Source organism: Delphinapterus leucas, chromosome 8 (genome assembly GCF_059928025.1).
Source record: "Delphinapterus leucas isolate spDelLeu-1000000601 "Yukka" chromosome 8, BTC_Dleu_Yukka2, whole genome shotgun sequence".
NCBI classification, from domain to species: Eukaryota; Metazoa; Chordata; class Mammalia; order Artiodactyla; family Monodontidae; genus Delphinapterus; species Delphinapterus leucas.
The window spans coordinates 102442219-102464682 of NC_143136.1; the positions used below are offsets into that span (position 1 = coordinate 102442219).

The window sequence follows — 22464 nt, forward strand, 5'->3', positions numbered from 1 at the left end:
AAAGCACACTGCCTCTCCTCCTTCTCACCCCTTCCTTCCCTCCCTCCCTGGGCCCATCGCCACCTCCCACCAAGGCTCGCCCCTTACCCTTCCCCCTCTGCTTCCAAACTAAACGCACACCCGCACAGCCCCTCCGCACAGTTCTAAACTGTGAGTGCCTCTTAGGACAAGCGCCCACCCCCACCCCCGGCTCAGGGTCCCCCCACCTGGCCCAGCCCTTCGCTGCCAGGCCGCGGCCGCAGCCTCGCCCACGTGGGGTCCTGTCGTCTTGACACTGCCATGCGTCATGCGGTGGTCCCTACTCTGGCCAACTCAGCGCACTCAGCCACCCGGCAGGTTCCCGGGGTCCTCCCCTAATCGCCCTGCTGTGTGGCTCTCTGCCACACCAGACATTCAGTTAATAACCGCCTGAAGACAGACTGCGATAAACGGCTGAGAGGACGCCAGCTGAATGATGCCCTGCTGGAGGACAGCTCAGCTATCTCCAGCTGTTCACCACCATAAACTAAACGCTGTCACAGACACCCTCGGTCAACAACACTCTCCCTGATTCCTTCCTGAGTACTCTCTTAGGACAAATTCTTAGATGCGGAACTACAGTAAGCAAAGGCTAGAAACATTTTTTAGAAGCTTCAGAGACCAGGGACTTCCCTGGCAGTCCAGTGGTTAAGACTCCGCGCTTCCACTGCAGGCGGCAAGGGTTCGATCCCTGGCTAGGGAACTAAGATCCCGCATGCCCCGTGGTGCAGCCAAAAAAAAAAGCTTCAGAGACCGAATTTAATGGTCCCGAAAAGTCTAGCACATTAAGAGAAAAAACTTATAAGGTAATATAAACGTTACAATCTCCATTTTGTTTTTTGTTTTTTTTTTTTTGCGGTACGCGGGCCTCTCACTGTTGTGGCCTCTCCCGTTGCGGAGCACAGGCTCCGGACGCGCAGGCTCAGCGGCCATGGCTCACGGGCCCAGCCGCTCCGCGGCATGTGGGATCTTCCCTGACCGGGGCACGAACCCGTGTCCCCTGCATCGGCAGGCAGACTCTCAACCACAGCGCCACCAGGGAAGCCCTCCATTTTGTTTTTAAAAATAATAAAACTCTTAAGGCTGGAACAAAATGCTACATGTTAACAGTGATTATCTGAAGGTGGCAGAATTATAGACAATAATCATTTTCTTTTTTATGTAAATTTTCTGTGATATACACAGTATTACTTTAGTAATCAGAAAAGGTGATTTGTAATTTTAAAAAAGGCTGTCCTGGGCTTCCCTGGTGGCGCAGTGGTTGAGAGTCCGCCTGCTGATGCAGGGGACACGGGTTCGTGCTCCGGTCCAGGAAGGTCCCACATGCCGCGGAGCGGCTAGGCCCGTGAGCCACGGCCACTGAGCCTGCGCATCCGGAGCAACGGGAGAGGCCACAACAGTGAGAGGCCCGCGTACCGCAAAAAAAAAAAAAAAAAAAAAAAAAAAGGCTCTCCTACAAATAAGCACTTAAAATGTTCAACATCAACAGTTATTAGGGAAACACAAATTAAAACCGCAATGACACAGCACTACACGCATATCAAAATGGTTAAAATTAAAGACAGTGGTAACATTCAATGCTAGCGAGGAAATGAAGAAATGAATCATTCATACACTGCTGGTGGGAATGCAAAATGATACAGACCACTCTGGAAAATAGTTGGGCAGTTTCTCTTAAAAGTAAAGATGAATCTACCAAATGACCCAGCAATTGTACTCTTGGGCGCTGACCCAAGAGAAATGAAAACTTCTGTTCATGCAGAAACTGGTACATGTGTGCTCACAACAGTATTATTTGAAATAACCAAAAACTGGAAATATTCAAATGTCCTTCAACGGGTGAACTGTTAAACACACTATGATACGTCTATACCAGGGAATTCTACTCATCAATAAAAAGGAACAAACTACTGTTCAGGCAACAACATGTATGCAATCTCAAGGGAATTACACTGAGAGGGGAAAAAAAGGTCAATCTCAAATGGTCACATTCTATGTGATTCCATTCATAAAATAACGAAATCGCAGAGCTGGAGAGTACATGAGTGGCAGCATGGGGGCGCCTGGGGCGAGGTACGGGTCTGCATCTTGAACATGGCAGTGAGTTACCCAGAGCTGCACCCGTGTCAGAGCTGCGCACACACGACATGCGTGCGTCCTGGATGAACCTGAACAAGCTCTGTGGATCGTATCTACACCAACTTCCTGGTCTGGACCCTGCACTATAGACACGCAAGACGACAGGTGGGTGCACGGCACCTCCCGGGACGTTTCCCTATAACTTCCAGTAGATTCGTGATGATTTCAGAATTAACAGTTACAGATACAAAAGCTCAGCCGAGGACACCCTGAGGCCCCACCAGACTTACGCGTTGAGTGTGGCGACCAGGCAGAGACACGTGCCTTCCCGGGTGCGGAAGTTCTTGTGCTTGAAGCCTCCCAGCATCCGGTCCCACACGTACTGCAGGCGCAGAGGACGGGGTGGGGGAGAGGAGAGAGGGCAGCTTCTGCAGCCCCGTCCAACGTGGGGCCCACGGGGGTCGGGGTGGGGGGGGACACGTCGCAACAGGTGCCAAATCCCTCCCCACCTCCACCAGCTCATTAAGCGCTCTCAAGAGCTTGCTGGAAAATGGTGACTTATGCTCGTATATCAAGTTAAAAACGGTCAAAACACATTCCTTTATACAATTGCGTTTAATTCTCCCAACAGCCCTGAAAGGGAGGTGAAACTGTCCCCATTTTATGGGTGAGGAAAATGAGGCCCAAGGTCACATACTGACACTGCTCTCTCAGCTTGAACAGCTGTGCCCACCCCATCCACAAGCCAAACAGCTGCTCAGCTTTTCAGGCCAATGCAGGCTTTACCTTTCCTGGGAAGGCTTTTCCCGATGCCTCCCCGCCCCGCCCCGCCCCATCCCACAACAATGGACAGCTGGACCCCTGGCAGCCCCAGCTCACCAGCAGACAGGGACCAGGGCTGCAGCCAGGCCTCTGAGTGCCCCGACACCACAGCTGCATCTTTTCAGAGACGCACAGAGTCAGTTATGTAAATGAGCTCAACTCTAATGGATCAAACCAAGCACTCGATACCCACGTTAAGTCCACTAACTTATTCAAAGGTATACCTTCTGCTGTTTGTTGTTTAAATATCCTATGGGGGGAAGAGGGGCCAGATGAAACGCCATGAAAATTTTCCTCTGAAACCCACTGGCGCTCTGCAGGAACACCCCAACCCCGCCCTGCCCCGCCTCACCTGGGGGTTAGCAGCCTGATCCATGATCTTCAGCAGCAGGGCCTGGTCTTGTTCCCTCACAGAGTCTTTAGCGTCGCCCAGTCTGTCTATTAAACTCGGCAGCACTGGAAATTAAAATGCAAACTGATCAAATGAAAACCTAGTCTCGTGGCCTGTGGTCACCAACTGTGGATATTTCAAAATCCTGGCCTAAATGATGCACATCACTCTAAACCCACCAACCCCTGTAATTCTACACTTCCTGCTCAAATCCATCCACGGGAGCTACTAGGCGAATCTGCAGAAATCCTTTGCATGGACCCACTGTTTGTCTTCTTCCTTACCCCACCTTCCTCTAGTCAGCTTCCAGCATGTTTTTAAGCTGCTGAAATGCTATTAACATGGATGTCGATGGAAGACCTTGGCAAGAAAGAGTCAACACAAAAGGAAATCCATGTTAGACAGAGGGGCTCCAGCACGTCTGCTCGGGGGGAGTGGGGAGGAGAGCGGGGAAGGAACAGGCATTATGGCTCAATCTGTTTTTACTTTTACATCACATCCACCCAAGCTCATCAGACAGAATGCAGCTCTCTGCCCTTCCTCCATATGGCTGGGGGCGGGCCATCACTACTGCTCCAAGGGCACCTGGGTATCAGAGGTCAATTTTCTTTGCTTCTTCTAAAAATCTATAAACATTTCTTTTACAAGAGATAGCCCTGAACAATTCAGCTAATTTAGGGGGAAATGGAACGCTACTAAAACATCAAATTCCTCAGAGGGATTTTTTATTTGCAGATGGGTGGTTTGTACCAGAGTGGGAAGAGCTCATGACTTTATCGAAAGGTGCACACTGACCAGACGGTTAACAGAACAAATACACTGTACCAACTGAAACCGAGAAATTCTACAAGGAAATGCCTGCACAGAGCCGCTTAGTGTTTATATTGTCATCACCAAAGCCCAGAGGTCGGGAATTAAGTCATCTCTTAATCTACGGAACCTGGGGTTATTTTTATTTCATTTTTCTGACTTACTGCTCTCCCTTCAAAATAAGAGTGATCATTTACCACACACTTGAAATGACATCTACAACCAAAGTGTAAACAGTCATAGCAACAAAAATCTGTTAACAATACAGCTGAATCGGACCTGCAGGACTCTCAAAGAGAGAAAGCGATGCCTCTCAAAGGGAAGGGTCAGGGACAAGGAGGGCTTGGTTGGCACCACAGCCTGATGGCTAACTGGAAGAAACCAAAGTAATAGTTGGTACTAGAACAGGGAGGTGGAAGAAGCCAGCAGAAAGATATGGGAGTGGGGTGCCAGCAGGTGTGCGGAGGTGGCAGATCCGGCCACGCCCAGGAGTGGGGCGAGGGCAACGGGGCAGCCGTGGCATCTAAAGATGCAGGAGGAGGTGGGGGCGGGCTGGGGGGTGGGGGACTAGAGGGTAAGGGTGGAAGGCGGGTACAGCCAAATGAAGCTTTGGCGAGACCCAGCGAAGGCCGGGGGCTGGAGGAGGAGAGCGCTCACCTGTGCCGATCTGTGCCTTGAACCGATCCTGCAGCCGGGTGACCAGCGAGGACAGGATGTCCATGCCCAGGAGAACCACCTGCAACGGCAAACAGCGGGCCCCCGTCAGCGGCCGGCGGGGGGCGCGGCGCCCTCGCCCACCGGCTCCCGGGGCGTCTCCGCATCTCTGGCTCAGACGCGGCCCGGGAGCCGGAGCGTGCGCCGACCCGCAGGGTTAAGCCGGGTGTCAGGAGGAGGGCCGCTTGCCGGAAAGGGCTGTTTACAGCGCTAACACGAAATAGTCGGTGGCGAGACACGAATCAATCCCCACCGCCTCGGCCTGAGTCCTGGGCGCCCGCCCTCTAGGGTGGGAGCGCGCGCTGCGGCCCCGCCCCCTGCAGGCCCCGCCCCGGCGGAGAGCACATATGCATATCAGCTCGCAGCTGGCGCGTGGCCTTCTGGGTAACACTGAGCGGCCCCTTTGCGACCTTCCGAAGCCTCCGAAAACGGGGAGTTCGTGGCGAGCTTCGGGAGCCAGAATCAGCAGAAGTGCGCCGGCTGCCGGGCGGCTGCGGTGGAATGCTCAGGTTAGTCGCCACAAGCCTACCCGGTGTTGGCGCCTGCTTCTCGCGGCGCGAAGGGCGCCGGCGCTAACCATCCTTTTCTTGGGGTTGCGCTACTGTCCGATGAGCGTTTAGCGAGGGCAGTACTGCTAACGCCTATGCAACACACTCGCACCTGGTGAAGCAACGGTTTTACCTCGGTGCAATTTTTGGAAAAAAGAATTTTCTCTTTTCCACGAGGTCAAAGTTGAAGAGCAGTTCTTCCGAGCTGTATGAAGGCGGTTGTAAAACTGTTTCTATTATTAAGGGGGCGCTAGCAGCTTCAACAGAGTTCAGATTTCTTTGTCTTCTTTGCCGGGCGAGCCCTGCGAGATTCACTGCCAATAGACACGCTTCTGCGTTGTGTAAGTTTATTTTGAGAGCTACTCTGAAGTTACGGGACAAGATCTCAGGTAATAACAATCATGAGTTTTTTGTACGTTCCTGCTCCTGCGTTCCGATAAAAGCGAAAACGTTGGGTTTTGCTAGTCAGCGCTAAGTTCACCGCTTCGAAAGGAGGTAAATCCAAGTTTGTCCACTAGTCACCACAGTTCACGCACTATCCTTCCAAGGAATTGGCAACGTAGAAATCTTAAGACACACCTCTTAACGTTTCTTAAAGAAACAACTGTCGTTCGACAGGTTTTGTGTCTGTAATGGTACGGTGGAAAACACTTTAAAATAATGACTTATGAGCTACGGACGACTAGGTACCAGGTTTTAACTCTTCTTCCGAAGAATACAACGTGGAGGTGGAGGGGGGTAACTAACCGTACGACGAGGAAAGCCTCAGAAACGGTATCTCAACCAATTGAGCAAAGTCAACACCAACAGCCACAAAATCACGTCGGCAGGACCTATGCTTCGTATGTGATTAGAAGGTCTGTGATCCTTCGCATAAGAACTCCCAAGCCCACATTCGATCCCAATAGACATCCTGCAAGATACCTAATCAGTACACTTCAAAACACTTGAAGTCGTCAAAGACAAGGAAAGTCAAATCGTCACAGCCAAAAGGAGGAGCCTAGGAGACACAATAATAAAGTGGAGTGTAATATCCTGGGATGATAAGGACGTCAGGTAAAACTTACTTAAGACCTGAACAAACTATGGACATTAAGTTAATAATAATCTGTCAGTATTTCTTTATTGGGTTTAAGAAATATACCCCACCAGTGTTAGAGGTGAATGATATAATGGGATTTTTCTGTCAATGCAAAACTGTTCTAAAAATTTAAGTTTATTTTATAAAGAGTAGCCTCTCAATGGTGTGGAACTGGCCTTTTCCTGATGAAATCCTAAGCATCGGTCTGGATGCACTACGGGTCGGAGGGGGGAGTGTTCCTCGTGGCAGAACTATTAATACCTGCCTTAAGTATAATCCCTCAAGACTTAGCTGCAAGAGGACTATGGCCTTTTCACGTATGCCAGCCCATGTCGGTTTACCTACTCGTGGAATTTGGGGGAAACAGACTTTAAGCTTTTCCAGGATCAAGGTTTGCTAGCAGGTCCAACCACGGCAGCCCTGGCTAAATCCTAGACCGCAACGTTCCCCAACAGTCCCACCCACAGACACTGGGGAATCCACAGACGGTCCGGGAAGACGAGGCTGACTGATGCAGCCGAGCTCCAGAGCACTAGGACCGCAGAGGCTGGAGCACAGTCCAGGCACCCTCACAACAGAATCAACTACCGCACACACTTGTCCAGTTCTCCCTTAGTCACAGCCCCGCTGGGGCAGGAAAGGAACCACTACCATGCGTGTTTATCTTCACAGCTCAGGCCCTTCTATGTTCCTGTTTCCCTAGTGAAGAGAGGGATAAATGAGTGAAGTCATTGCCTAATTAGGGGCCGTGAAGCCTCTCTGTGCCTCAGTTTTCTGACCTGTTAAATGGGGGAAAGAGTAACAGCTACCTCGTAGGGGAAAGGGCCCGACCACTCCACCTGTTGGCTGTTAGCACCGCAGCACTGTCACTGCCCCAGCCAGAGGAAATAGGTACTGATTCAGGTCAGTGGAGGCCACGCCTATGAGTCCCGGGGACAGGGACTGGGGTCGATTCCCAGAGGAGGCTTCCCAGAAGGGCTTTCACTGCACCAGGCTCATAAGCTTTGAAGACCTAGCCTCACGCCAAAGAAAGAGAAGACCTCCCCGCAGAGAGAAGAGCACATGGGGTGGGAGGAGGGGAACGGGTGCGGGGGAGGGGCCAGGGAGGAAGCTCGGGAAGGGCCGCAGCTAGGTCCCGAACACAGTGGGGGAGCCACCACAGAGCTGGAATGTGAAGGGGGAGTGACAGGGCCCTGTGCCCACCATGGTGAAGATGGCCAGGACGGAGGGGACAGCGGCAGAGAGAGGGCCAGGCTCACACCACCACTCTGCCCGTAGTTTTCACTAAGCCATCAACTCTGTATGACGCTTGAGCACCTCCTCCAATATTCTATTTAATTTTCCGAGTTTATGCTTGTGTCCCCAGCAAAACTCCTTGAATGTAAGAAATACCATGCCTTGTATTTCCTCAAAACTTCTGTAACATATAGCACAATACCGGGTTCATGGTAAGTGACCAATAAAGCCCTACTTTATTGACTAGTGATGAATTAGAACAGATGTGTTCTCAAGGTCCAACACAGTTCCTTTATAACTTTTAAAAGACGCTTTTAAAAGGAGGTAATAATGGCTAAGTAACTCAGACCACCCCTCATGCTAAAAACAACTACTAATGCTGGATATCATATAAAAGAACATCTTCTTGGAAACATCAGAGAACTAAGAAGACACAGAAGAACTACCGGCTCACAAAACATAAGAAAAGTAAAATCCAGAGAGATGAGCCTACAGCAAATGGTCTACTTTTGCCCTAGGGCCATTTATACACTGGGACGGGGCAACCAAGACACTGAGGATTGATTACTTGTGATAACCGCATTATCTAGAACATGCACTCCAGAGCCCTCGAAGACTAGTGGCCCAGATAAACCCCTATACCTTGGGTTGGAAATCCAAATGGCTATACACTTGGAGAGTGAATTGGAAATAAAACAGCCTCCAGATGTACTGCAGGCCAGCTTCCAAGAATCTGGGTGACCCAGAAAAATGCCAATCCCTCACAGCAGATAGAAATGATCTTATTAGATTGCTGGTGCCCTAAAGCCCCTGGCAGATAAAAACACAAATCATTTCTGGATGGAGAGTATATAATCCTCGTCTAGTCCTCAATTTACTTTTGTAGACAATTCTCAAATACAATGTCCAAAACACAACCAAAGACAACCAGGTACACAGGACAACTGTAAATGAAAACTAGCAGAAACAAAGATCCATATGAACTATGCATATGAGAATAATTAGAAACAGATGTTAAAATAACAATTCTTACTATGTATAAGAAAACAAAACACATGATTAAAATTGGGGAGAAAGAAATCCAAAGTTAAGTACTCGATAGATGGGCTTAAAAACACACTAGATATAGACGAAGGGAGAAGTAAACAGGAAACTGAGTCTGCAGAAAAAAATCCAGAATGAAGCCCAGAGAGACAAAAGATGGAAAATTCAAAAGAGGAGGTAAGAGACCAAAGATAGAGAAAAACAGAACTAACGTAAGTTGAAAAGGAGTTCAAAAGGAGAGGTCAGCAACGCTAGGCAAGAAGCAATAGTGGACACACATCTGGGTCACTACTATCCCCCAAAAAACAGAAACAGAAAACAACTGTGGGTGAAGATGTGGGGAAACTGGGACTCTTGTGCGTTCACTGCTGGTAGGAATACACAGTGGTGCAGTCCCCGTGGGAAACGGTGTGCAGGTCCCCCAAATTAAACACAGAATCACCGTATGAAACAGCAACTCTACTTCTGGCTATAAACCCAAAAGGAGTGAAAGCAGGGATTCCAACAGATACTTGTACACTCGCTCAGAGCGACATTATTCACAACAGCTAAAAGGTGGAAAGAGCCAAATTTTGATCCAAGTATCAAACCAAGCACCACACTTGATGAAATACTGCAAGTTTTCCCTTTGATATGGGGAACAGGACAAAAACATCCATTCTGCAATTTCTTTTCAACACTGGTCCTAGCTGAAGCTTTATGGCAAGAAAAAAATTAAAGGTATAAAACTCATAGAGAAGAAGCTAAACTGTCATTACGAATGGAAATTGTAAGTAGAAAATCCAGAAGATCTACAGGTATATTATAAAATAAGTGAGTTTAGCAAGACGGATTAATACAAAGTCAATGTACCCTCCCCCGGCAAAAAACAATTACATTTCTATACCAACAACAAGCCAAAAAAGGAAATCGTAAGTTTCCATTCTTAATTGCATAAAAATTAACACCTAGGAATAAATCTAGCCAAAATAAATCTCTACCCCAAAAGCTATGGAATGATAAAAAAAAAAGAAAGAAAAATTAAAGATGACCAAAATAAACAGAGAGAAGCTACAGACTGAAATACTCAGTATTGCAAAATTTCCATTTTCCCCAAATTGATCTACACATAAAATTCCACTCAAAATCCCAACTATAATTTTTCTTTAGGAAGTTCACAAGTTGATTCCAAAATCTATGTGGAATTGCAAATGGCAGGACACAAGCTGGTGAAACTCGCTCCCATGGGATATCAAGATTTATTATAAAACAGCAAGAATGTGCTATCGGCTCAAGAAAAGACAAATATAGCAACAGAACAGAATAAAGAAACAGACTCATGCATATATGGGCACCTTCTTTATGACAAAGTGTGCACTATAGAGGAGTGAGAACCCTGGGCCCACTGAGTATCTATCTAGAATAAAACAGAAACTAACTCCTCTCTCACCCCATATGTAAAGATGAACTCCTGGTATAGATATAAGTGTGGAAAACAAAACAATAAAGCTTTTAGCAAATGACATAGGAAAACAGCTGCATGATCCCAGGATAGGAGAAAGTATCAGGTCACAGTAAACATAAACCGTTAAAAGAAAGAGTGATGCACTGGACCAAATTAAAATTAAGAACTGTGGTATACCAAAACACCCTAAGAAAGTTAAAAGGCAAGTCACGTTGGAAAGAGATATTTATAAAACAAATAAGCAACAACAGGCTTGATTCTAGAAAATATACAGATCACCTACAAGCCCAATCACCAAGCAACCCAGTAGAAAAATGGGCAAAATATTTGAACAGGCCCTTCACAAAAGATATCAATGTTCCTAAGTACATGAAAAGTTGTTCAACCTCCATTACTCATCAGAGAAACATAAACTAAAATACAATGACACACTACTGCCTACTCCCTGGATGGCTAAAATTAAAGAAAGACAAGACCAAGTGTTGACAAGAACGTGTTACCATGGAAACTTGGGCTGGTAGAATGTAAACCGGTACAACCAACACTTCAGAAAACATCTTGGCATATCTCCCAAATTTGGAGATACAGCTATTCCACTGCTAGGAATATGCCCAACAGAAACGCATGCACGTGTACAACAGGAGAAATGCACAAAAATGCTCAGAGCAGCCCCATTCGTAATAGCCAAAAACTAGAAATCCATGTGTCCATCTACTGTAGAATGTGAAAGTTGTGGTTTTCATGCCAGGGAATACAATAATCAATCAAGATAAATGAATCAAAGCTACGCTCAACAGCAGAGATAAATCTATAATAATGAGTGAAAAGGCCTGTATATACACTTTTGTATAAGTCCAACAACAAGCAAACATAAACTATAATTTTAAGGTGCATATTTAGATGATAAAACTAAAAAAGAAAAGCAAGAGAGTGATACCATACAAGTCAGGAGAGTGGTAACTTCGGGGAGTGCTGGCAATGTTCCAGTTCTTGTCCCGAGTGGCAATTAAAGAGCTGTTAGCTTTACAACTCATTAAACTGTGCATTTGCATTTTATGCACTTTCTAAATACAGCTCACAATTTTTTTAAAGGTTTTAAAAACTAGAAAAGTGGGAGTGACCCTGGACCACTTGACCTATATATAAAAGTCGGTGACAAGTGGCTTGGACCTAGTCTCTGCCTTACTTACTTTCTAAACTACAAGTCAAAGCACCAAAATGGAACCAACCACAGTTCTCTCTCCACGGTATAACATCTGCTCGATGATCAAAGAAAGAAATTCTAGGGCTTCCCCTGTGGCGCAGTGGTTGAGAGTCCGCCTGCCGATGCAGGGGACACGGGTTCATGCCCCGGTCCGGGAAGATCCCACATGCCGCGGAGCGGCTGGGCCCGTGAGCCATGGCCACTGAGCCTGCGCGTCCGGAGCCTGTGCTCCGCAGCAGGAGAGGCCACAACAGTGAGAGGCCCGTGTACCGCAAAAAAAAAAAAAAGAGTTTTAACAAAATGGCTGGCATACAGTAGGCACTCAGTAAGTGTTTGTTCCCTTCTTTATGACAGCAGCACTTTCAAAAAATAAAAAACAAAAAGGCACAGCCTACTGAGCAAAGAGAGGAACAGTCCGAGGGGGCACAACCCCAAAGATGAAAGTGAGGGCGCCTGAAATCTCATCACCCAGCTGTCAACATTCTGATGACTGTCCCTCAAGACATCTCGCATGTACACGTGTGCACATGTGTGTGCTGTGAGTTCTACAGAAACGGTTCGTATGCCACGGAAATCGCCCCAGATCTACACATACAGATCTCCACCCCACTTTCAGTGGCTGGATGATACCCCATTGTGTGCAGGCACCATAATCACTAAACGGAGCCGCCAAGCCCCTACCCACAGTCATTATCTTAATCAACACTGTGATGGGTACACACTTCTGCACACGTGCACTTATCTCCTCAGGACAAGTTCTGAAAAAGAACACACACTGTACACCTGACTAGCATTATTTTTACCATAATGCACTAGGTGCCCTATGGGGCCACAGGCTGCTGACTCTCTACATTTTTTGGTCATTTTAAGACTCTACACTGCACCCTTACTAAGTAAGGGGGAAATCAATTAGTACTCTTATTACAGTGCACTCACTTTCAATCCCAAGAATAAAAGCACAACACAGACACCCAAGAAGAGTGCGACAAAGTCGGTGACCCTGTGCGTTCACGCGAGACAGCAGAACTGTTCACACAAGCATGCTGTCCTTCACAGCTTCACCCAGCGACTCCTGGGACACTCGTGCCAGCCAGATGCCTCTGGGCCGCTGACTTTTTAAATCCCTCTTCTGGAATGGCCGCCGGAGACACTTTTTGAGCCACAAAAGTCTGTTAAAATATAAGTACTTAATGTGAGATTAATGGGACTCACGAAGTGATAGGCTTGTTACCTGTTGTTGCCCATACACCAGGGTCTTACCATTAGAAAGGATCATCCGTCATCAAACCACTTCATTTCACACACGAGCAGCAACAGGCCCAGCGAGCCCAGGAGGCCGGGGCTGAACACAGTGTGAGGCAGAGTCAGTAACCTTTGTTCAAAGATCTGGACCAGCCCCATACAATGTTCAGCAGTGACAGGAATGTCCCAGATTGGTGCTGTACAGATCAGCAGCCACTAACCACATACGGCTACTGAGCAAGTGAAATGTGGCTCGTGTGAATGGGAAAAAGAATCTTAAATTTTGCTTAAACCATCGAGCTCCTTAATGTAACTTTCAACAGCCGCACGGGGCTCAAGGCCACCGTGCCATCCAGCGCAGCTCTAGACCCACGGCTGCAACTCAAGCAGGGAGAGATGAGGCGGCACCTAACCACGGAAACCCGGACTCCTCGGGAAGCCCTGCTCACATGAAACCAGGTGGGAACTGAAGCCAGCGTGGCCAGATGGCCAGATTTTAAACACGGGCAACTTTTTGAATGAATTTAAAGGACTGGGGAGCCCAAAAACACATTTCGTGGGTGGAATCCGGCCAAAGACCCCTAAATCTGCAACCTCCCTCCTCCAGACACATCTCATAAACGTGAGATCAGGCACCAAAGCATTCATGGTTGCCCAAGGGATTAAACAAGGACCCAAGTCTTCCATGTGGGCTTTTAAAATTCTCCCAATATGCTTCTAAGCTGACCTCCCCACTCCTCTCCTCCAGCCAGCCAGTCAGCCAGGCCTACGGGGTCTCCTAAGAGCCCCCCACCCCGCTCCCCTCCCGGGAGCTCTTCCAGCCTCTGGGCTCCTCCCCGGCCCTCTACTTCACGGGCACTCCACACCTCTCTCCAAAGACCACAGACCACTCGAAGCGGGGCAGTCCTAACACAGCCCCTCTCATCCCCAAGCTCTTCCCCAGGGGCAGCACACGGGTGGGTGTTGGCGGCTGGGGGGCTCATGGGGAAAATTAACCGTTACCTTGCACATATTCTCCCTATTATCTCACTGAATCCTCACGATACCCTGTACCAAGCACTGCACCTATAAGCATCCCCACCTCCCAGCTAAGGAAACAGGCAACTGGGCAAGGCCACTCAGCTACTACGTGGCTCCAATAACATTCATTACTCCGCCAGTCTTCCAAAAGGGCGAGGCAAGAACAGTTAAGTTTGTAAGGACACTCCCCAAACCAAAATCGCTCTCGTGTGCACCTTCCCCAGAGAACCCTCGGCCTACTGGATGCCCTTCTGGTAAAAAAGTGGGCATCACTCTTAAGAGCCAAGAAGTGCTAATAATCCAAATACCCATCAACTGATGACTAGAGAAACAAAATGTGGTACATCCACACAATCAAATACCATTCACAGTAAAGAGGAACAAACTAGTACTGATGCACGCTATAATATTCATGAACCTTGAATACGGGATAAAGAAATCAGACATAAAAGACTACCTATTGTATGATCCCATTTATACGAAATGCTCAGAAAAGGCAAATCTACAGAGACAGGAAGTAGAGAAATGGTCACCTACAACTGCAGGTGGGGGTGGGGAATGCCTGCAGGCGCAGGCAAGGGATCTTTCCGAGTGATGGGCAAACGCTCTAACAGTGGATAGCGGTGATGGCTGTACAACTCCGTAAATTTACTAAAAAATAACTGAACTGTATGATTAACAGGTAAATTATACCTCGATAGAGCTGTAAAAGAAAAATCAGTTAACTTGTTTTAAAAGCACTCTACTCTGATCTTTCTGGTGACTGGACTGTGGAAGAAGAATTCATTACACCTGCCAAAGGTAGGTATTTGTTATCTATCAATCCGGAAATGATCCTGAAGCGGTGCCTGCGGCAGAAGGAAGCAAGGCCAACAGCTGGGTCGGGAGCTGAGTTGTGATGGGAAGCAGTGCAGCCTGCGTGGGCCAAGAGGCCCATCGGTGCTGCGGAGAATGCTCTGAAGAGCCCACAGTCCACACACCTCAATTCGCTCCGTGGGCCAGTCATCACCCACAGCTTTCCCGAATGTGCCAGCTCTCACTGACACGGGTCCCTGCCTGAAGCACTGTGCTTTCTCTCTGTGTCACTCTCGTGCCTCTCAAGGCTCACTTCAAGCATCACTTGCTCCAGCGCCCTCCCGCCTATACCCAGTAGCCCGGGACGGAAGGCGGTACGTCCCGCACACCCACCGCACACTGCTCTTGTAGCGGTTGCGACCTCTGGTTTGTTAAACCATCTGTTTCTCTAGTGCCTAAAGCCTAGCTTGAGCGCTCCCTAAACACAGGTTCCATATTTCCATCATTTCTGAATCACCAGCATCGACCATGATGCCAGCAAATTTGGAGGAAGTGGTTGGGGGTGCCTGGGTAAGACAGGGAATAATGTGAATGGTACGAGCTTCGCGCTCCAGTGAACAACCCCAAACACAATGGCCAACAGCAAAGCACCGGCACTCTACCCTGTTTGGATCCTTCCTTCCACCCCGGGCTCCCTTCCGTCTATTCTCACCACGCGACCAGAATGTCCGTCTAAAAGTTAAGTCATAGCATGTCCTCTGTTGAAAACCCGCCAATGGCTCCATGTTGTGTAAGAACTGGTCTCCCCGATGGCCACCCCCTCCCCTCACTGGCCTCCCAGCTGCTCCCTCCCCATGCCAGACACTCTCTCTGCCTGGAATGCCCTTCCCCAAGGCTGCCACCCAGCCCGTCCCAACATCCCACCCAGTCTCTGTCCCAGTGCCATGTTCTCAGCCAGGCCCGCTCCGACCACCCTACTGAATATCATGGGCGTGCATGCACGCCCTCGGCCCACTCGGCTTTACTTTTCTCCAAAGCACTTCTCACTTCCCAGTAGTCTATAAAAACTCACTCAGTTGACTTGCTTATGGGTTCTTTCCCTCAAGTGGGAAGTAAGCTCCGTGAAGAAAGGAATTTGTATCTAGTTATACTCATTGCTATTGTCCAGGACCTTATGTGTTGAATAAATGAATGAATCCCATCAATTTGCTTTATTTCTCACTTGGAAAATACTGCAGTGCCAGGGCCCACCCTGTGCCCACTACGAAGCCCACTCGTCTAAAAAGTGAAGGTGGCCTCAACTGTGAGGAATTTTACCTCACCCTGATGGGAAATGAGGGAACAACGGAACAGAAAGAAACCCTCCAGGTCCCACTTTTTAGGAAGCATCTTACTGCAATCAAGGGAAAAGTGACAGTTAAAACGACATATTCCCAAGTCCCTCAGACTCCGTTTCAGAGCTAGCCAAATTCCATCACACACTCTGCTCAGGATGCTTCGTAAGAATGATCTTGTGAATCAAAGCTTCCACAAGGCCAGGTATCTTAAGGACATTTTCTGGAAAAACCAATTCACTGAACTGCACCAATCAGCAAAACTACTACCCACAGCGGCCGATGGCCGTCCTGTCTGAACTCAAGGGGAAAGCTTTCAGGTCACTGTGACGGAGACAGGCAAGGTGTGAACCGCACCCGGTTAAGATGTGCGAGCCACACAGTTCAGGACAAGCCCAGCAGAATGCTCCATCATCAGAAACCCAGCGTGGGGTGGGGGCGGGGGTGGAGATCCAAGCAGCAGAGAATAAAATAAGTAGTAGGCTTTGGAGTCAGACAAAACTGGGTTCAAAACATGGCACCACCGTGGTTACTAGCCATGGGCCCTCAAGAATGTTAACGTCTCAAAGTCCATATATGCATCTGTAAAATGGGATGCCTAATACCCCCTTCTGCAGGTGACTGGGAAAATTACTGAAGCAATCAATTTCAACGACATGCCACAGTGAACCACACATAGTAAACGTGGCCCTGTCCTCCCCTTCGTTCCCAGGTAAAAATCAAGTTCGAGAATATTTGCAAACGTTAAGGCAAGTGAAATAAACCAGACACAAAAGGACACATACCGTGTGACTCCAGATATAGGATGTGCCAAGAAACGGCAGATTCTTAGAGACAGAAAGTAGAACAGTGTATGCTGTACACCTAAAGCTAATATTGTAAATCAACGATACTTCAATTAAAGAAAAACAGAAAGAAAGTAGTGGCTACCAGCGGCTGGTGGGAGGGGGAAATGGGAAGTTATTGTTTAATGGATGAGTTTGGGATGATGAAAAAGTTCTGGGGATGGACAGTGGTGATGGTTGGACAACACCGTGAATACACTTAAAGCCGCTAAGCTGTACAACTAAAAGCAGTTAAAATGGTTAAGTTTTGTGTTATGTATATTTTAACACAAATTTTTTTTAAAAATTTTAAGAGTATGTGCAGGGCAAACCAAGGGACAAATCAAAAATAGAAGGCCTGTAGGTATGTGAGCTGTAAAATGGTTTACACCATCTGCAGTGTTTAATCTCCCCCCTGCAATTGTTTCCTCACTACAACGCCGGGTCCAAAATAGCATCGTCTCTATTGGTGCCATGGCTGTGCCCACCACGGTCAAACCAGAAGAAACCATTTTTCCTTTCAACCCTGTTACAAGTGACATCTCCACCCACAAACATTCTAGCACTGAGAGGTAGAAGATTCCCAATTCATTCTAAAAGCTCGCAAAACTCTACAAAACTGGGCAAGGATCACATGCAAAGTTAAGGAAACTTATCCAATCCCACTAATAAGAGAGAAATCCAAAAACTTTATAGAGTCTGGAAGGAAACAAAGTTCAGAGCATCCTAAGAACTTAGAAATTTCATCCTGAGGTGCTGGGGAACCACTGAAAGATTTGAAAGTTTGGAAGAAAAAAGGGGATGGGATGGAAGGAGGACAGGGATAAGGATAGGGGAGTGTGAAATGATATATTTGCAGTTTTGAAAGCTCATTTTTGCAAAGATGGGGAGCACGAATTGGAGGCAGGGAGGACTTTGGGTGCAACAAGGACAGAGACTGCAGGTTTCTGGGCTGCGCAACAAAGCCGATGGTTGTGTCATACCCCGAGATGAGGCGGGGGGACTGCGGGCAGGTCTGTGTGACAGCAGAAGGAGCTGAACTGTTTCTGACACATTGAGCTCCGGGCCTGATGGGACATCAACACAGAAATATCCTGCAGGCACGTGTCTGCCACCTGAAGCCCAGGAGGGAAGTGTAGGGTGCAGATATGGGTCTGGGAACACGTACAGGAATGAGAGTCGCCAGTGAGAACACGCAGCACGCAGAGGGAAGACTGAGGCTGGCATCCTGATGAACACCCACGTCTGCAAGGGCTGGAGGAGGTGGTATCCACGAAGTAAATGAAGAAGAGCTGCTGGAAGAAGAACTCACTCAGGTGGCATCAAAAGCCAGTGAAGAAGACAGCGTCCCCACTGGGGCCTGATCAGGTAAGAAGTCACATAAGATCAGAGTGGAAAGTACTCTGGCTTTGGCAATTCCTTAGTCCATCCGCAAGTTCATGGGAGGAGAGGTCAGACATGTGGAACGAAGAGTGACGGGGATGTCGGGTCGAGACCGAATGTGGGAAAGTCCAAGTGCAGGCAAAACTCAGTATGGCAGCCTGAAGACTCTGCTGGTCAAGTAAAGGTGGCGGTTGTTTCTTCTTCGAATGGTAGACACGTGAGCCTATTTTATAGACTGAAGGAGGAGATTCAGAAGTTAAGGGAATGTGTCTACCACTGATAGGCGTTTCAGGTCACACCACAGAGGACAGCAGAGGAGGAGCTAGAGGATGCTGGGAGAGGTGCTAAAATGCGGTATCCAAAGCCTGACGATCCAAGGCCTGCCCGAGTGTGACGTGGCAGACAGAAACCCGGGGAATTAACCGCAGTCGGTGTCTTAAACCAGTTTTGACAGTTCTTTTTACTGGGCAGGTGTCAGGAGCTAGGGTATGCTGATGGCCACTTGCAACCAACCCCCAGAAATCTTAACACAACTGGAATGCTCTCATTGTCCATCACAAAATTTAAAGGACTTCCTTATCATAAACACCCAAAATATGTGTCAAATAAATGGATTAGGATGCCCTGGATTGTTCTGGGGAATGGGAGAAGGGAAATTATGAACAATAAAGGTGTAGGTAGGAAAGGGCACCGAGAAGAGGGAGAATCCCAGGAAGAAAAATGAGGTAACAAGGCCCAGCACCAGAATAAAAACACCTCGCGGAAATGAAGAAAAATAAAGAAAAGCTTTAACTCTCGTTTCTGCTTTTGATTATGATTATGATCTATTAGCAACTAAAGAACTGGAGGAAACATCTTTCAACAAATCAAAAGTATCCGATTAGAAACCAACAGCAGGGACTTCCCCGGTGGCACAGTGGTTAAGAATCCGCCTGCCAATGCAGAGGACACGGGTTCGAACCCTGGTCCGGGAAGATCCCACATGCCGCGGAGCAACTAAGCCCGTGTGCCACAACTACTGAGACTGCGCTCTGGAGCCCACGAGCCACAACTACTGAAGCCCGCACGCCTATAGCCCGTGCTCCACAACAAGAGAAGCCACCGCAATGAGAAGCCTGCGCACAGCAACAAAGAGTAGCCCCCTGCTCGTCGCAACTAGAGAAAGCCCCGTGCAGCAACGAAGACCCAATGCAGCCAAAAATAAATAAATGAATTAATTTATTTTTTTTAAATGGATAAACAACAAGGTCCTACAGCACAGGGAACTATGATAAATATCCTGTGATAAACCATAATGGAAAAGAATATGAAAAAGAATGTATATATATATATGTATAACTGAATCACTTTGCTGTACAGCAGAAATTAACACAACATTGTAAATCAACTTTAAAAAAAAAAGGAAAACTTTACAGGTGCCTATGTCTTTGATCCTTGAGATCCATCTCTCCCGAGTTAGGAGTGAGACTCGTGACTAAGGCTCTGGGAAGAAGAATCCCTGGCTACACACCCCATCCTAAGACCCTCCTCCCCCACCCTAAATACTGCAGTGACTTAAAAGGGAATCCTGAGGGGCACTGGTCTCGTACCACCAGCGTCAAAGGAAAACTCAGAGACAATAAGACAAGCACCTGCAGATGACATAAGGGCGAGTCCACGCTTCCTAAATAAAGGATAATGCTGGTATCTAAAGGGTTTTCTAAAGCTATAATTAATATGTTCACTGTCCTCTCTTGTGGAAAATCACCCGTTTCTTCCCATGACTGGCACATCTACCCACGAGGGTCGGGGTCGCTACCTGTCTGCTGGCACAGGTATCCTAAAAGCAGAGGGGAAGTGGTTTTCATGAGGGAAGGTTTCATTTCTGTTAGGGCCTCACGTGAGACAAGGTGTTCTTGTGTCCTGGGGTTTCTCTCAGGGTGGAGCGTCTGTCCTCTGAATCCTAAGGTGTTCCTATGGGTTGCAATATAAAATAGATATTTTTAAAATAAATTTATTTATTTATTTGGCTGCGTTGGGTCTTCGCTGCTGCACGCAGGCTTTCTCTAGTTGCGGCGAGTAGGGGCTACTCTTAGTTGCGGTGCGTGCGCTTCTTATTGCAGTGGCTTCTCTTGTTGCAGAGCACGGGCTCTAGGCACAGGGGCTTCAGTAGTTGTGGCTCATGGGCTTAGCTGCTCCGCAGCATGTGGAATCTTCCTGGACCAGGGCTCGAACCCGTGTCCCCTGCTTTGGCAGGCGGAGTCTTAACCACTGCGCCACCAGGGAAGCCCCATAAAATAGATTGCTTTTCTACGGACTCTAGTGCAAGAGCCTGACAAGCTGGTGGCCTCCTCTGTCTCCTTAGAGCAAAGTCCAGGACTGGACACAGCCCAGGGACCTGGCCTGACTGTAACCACCTGCCCTCCTGCGCTGTTGAACGTTTGTGGGAGATGTGCGCCCTTCCCAGGACTGGAGGAGCTGACTCAGAGAACGTACTGATACTTAGCACACGACACTGAACCAGGCAGTCAGTACATTTGGTTCTCCCCACTACACCCCTCCTCCTTCTCCTCCTATATTCTGCCTTTCACTAATTTATCTAGTCACCCAGCAAAGAACAAAAACTCCAAAGCCAGAGTCGGGCTAGAACATGACAGAGTTGCTACAACACTGAGTCCTTTTTTTCCCTCCACAAAAACTCAACTGGGTGGAATACTGAACAGCTCCTCCAAACACTCTCAGATGGATATGACTGGGAAACGTTTCCGTTTTGGAACTGTCCCAAATTCTTCAATTATTTACTAAGGGATCAAACACGAGTGCAGAAACACAACAGGCAAGCTTCGCTTAAGCTGGGCTTTGCCCTCTGGGGTTTCACTGCTGTTTGGGTTTTGTTTTTAAGTGTTGGCTCTCAGTGACTCGGCTGGGTACAGGGAATCCTTCCTGCCTTTGTTTAATTTTGCGTTTTCAGAATCTGGAAAGGGAGTTCCTAGTCCCTCCCGGGTGTCAGTTCCTTCCTCTGCTGTAAAATGACTGTCTGATGATTTGCTGGGAATGCCTACATCACCTTGGAAAAAAGAGGCAGGTAAGAGCCAGGGGATGTTATCAGAGGGCAAGTAACAGCGTAGAGAGAGAGCAGGCGGGAAGAACCAGCAGAAGCCGCCCCTGTGGGTCAAGCCCCTCCTCTTCCGCTCGGCAAGTTCATTCATGTTTTCAAACACAAGGCACGGCGGCCTTGCCGAAAAGTAAAAAAATATACACGGCTGCACACTTAATGAATTCATTTATGAAAAATAAGCTAACTTGTTCTAGTGTAGAAACCTTAAAGGCAGGACAGAGAAATCAAAAAAAAAACTTGCTGCTCTAATTTCTTCTAACTTCCAGCCTCTTAGAAAACAAAAGGCCCTGGGAACTGGGGGTGAATTCTCAGCTCTGGGGAAGCCAGCTTCTTCTGTACCACCTCCTACTCATATCTAATTGTGATTCCAAATTTCCAAAGTAGGCAGGACCACACCTGGGGGAAAATAAACAAATCAAAAAGGGCGAGGGATGAAAATGAAAAGTTCACAATGGAATTATTTCAAATGAGGAATTCACTATCTGCCCAGAGGCAATGATGGAAAACAAAAGAGAGAGAGAAGCCAGCATGTATCCATTCTTCCACAAAGGCTCCCTTAGGATCCCCATTCTGTTCTAAGACGTTGTCAGTTCATCTCTAGCCCACCACCAGAGACCATCGCCTATCGTGATCCTAAAGCGGTTTGGCTTCTACAATCAGGGCGTCTCCCTAACTCAAAATCACGGCGGAGCGATTACTGAAGGATGCGGGCAGAAGGGGCCTCGGACGCCATCCTGTGCTCGGCTTCCCCATCTCAGGGCTGCCTTACCGCCTGTCCTGACGCCCAGGTCTGGGGGGGGCTCCACAGCCCAGCCCCTCCTATGGCACCGTGTCTCCTTCCCAGGGGTGGAGGCAAGTAGGAAGCGGGGCCCAGCAGCGTGCCGAGCTGAAGGCAGGACCCCAAGCACGCGTGCGTATCCACCTCTCCTCCTGGCAGCCCATCAAAATGACAGCATCGAAGCACAGAAGGCTCTTTCCAAAATACCCTAGAGAACTGGGGGACTAGGGGGCACTCAAGTGGCCATCGGTAAATGAAAATTCTCCCCAAAGACAATTCCAGAAGAAGAAAAGAGAGGGGAGGCCGCACCCCACAGTCTGCTCCAAAGGGGCTCCAGTGGGGATGCGTGCCCATCCTCCCGGACGCTGAGCAAGTTCTGGGCCCTGTGTGGGCAGCTATGAGGCAGGGAGGGTTCGGGACTGTGGGAGAGAAGCAGAAAGTAGGTAGACGAGGGGGGTGCCGGGGGCGGGCAGGGGAGGGGGTCTACCAACCGGCCAGACTAGGCCCCTTTGCACGTCAGGCTCATTGTGAGATGAGCAGTAATGAGATAAATGTTTACATATTAGCCTCTCGCCACCAGACTGCGAGTAAGGCAAGCAA

At 48.2% G+C, this 22464-nt stretch overlaps 1 protein-coding gene and 1 non-coding gene across 2 annotated transcripts in view; one reads left to right on the top strand and one right to left on the bottom strand.

Moving 5' to 3' along the window:
* The window catches only part of CLASP1 (cytoplasmic linker associated protein 1), a 266955-nt gene that overhangs the window by 175242 nt on the left and 69249 nt on the right, over positions 1-22464 (bottom strand). The window contains exons 4-6 of the mRNA XM_089916904.1: positions 4778-4856; positions 3272-3375; positions 2388-2479 (exon numbers count right to left, since the gene is read on the bottom strand). Of these exons, the coding sequence (XP_089773030.1) occupies positions 2388-2479; positions 3272-3375; positions 4778-4856 (275 nt within the window). The remainder of the gene's footprint in view (positions 1-2387; positions 2480-3271; positions 3376-4777; positions 4857-22464) is intronic.
* On the top strand, positions 5410-5536 carry LOC115803143 (U4atac minor spliceosomal RNA). The gene has a single exon (XR_004023802.1). It is a non-coding gene; the product is annotated as a U4atac minor spliceosomal RNA (small nuclear RNA).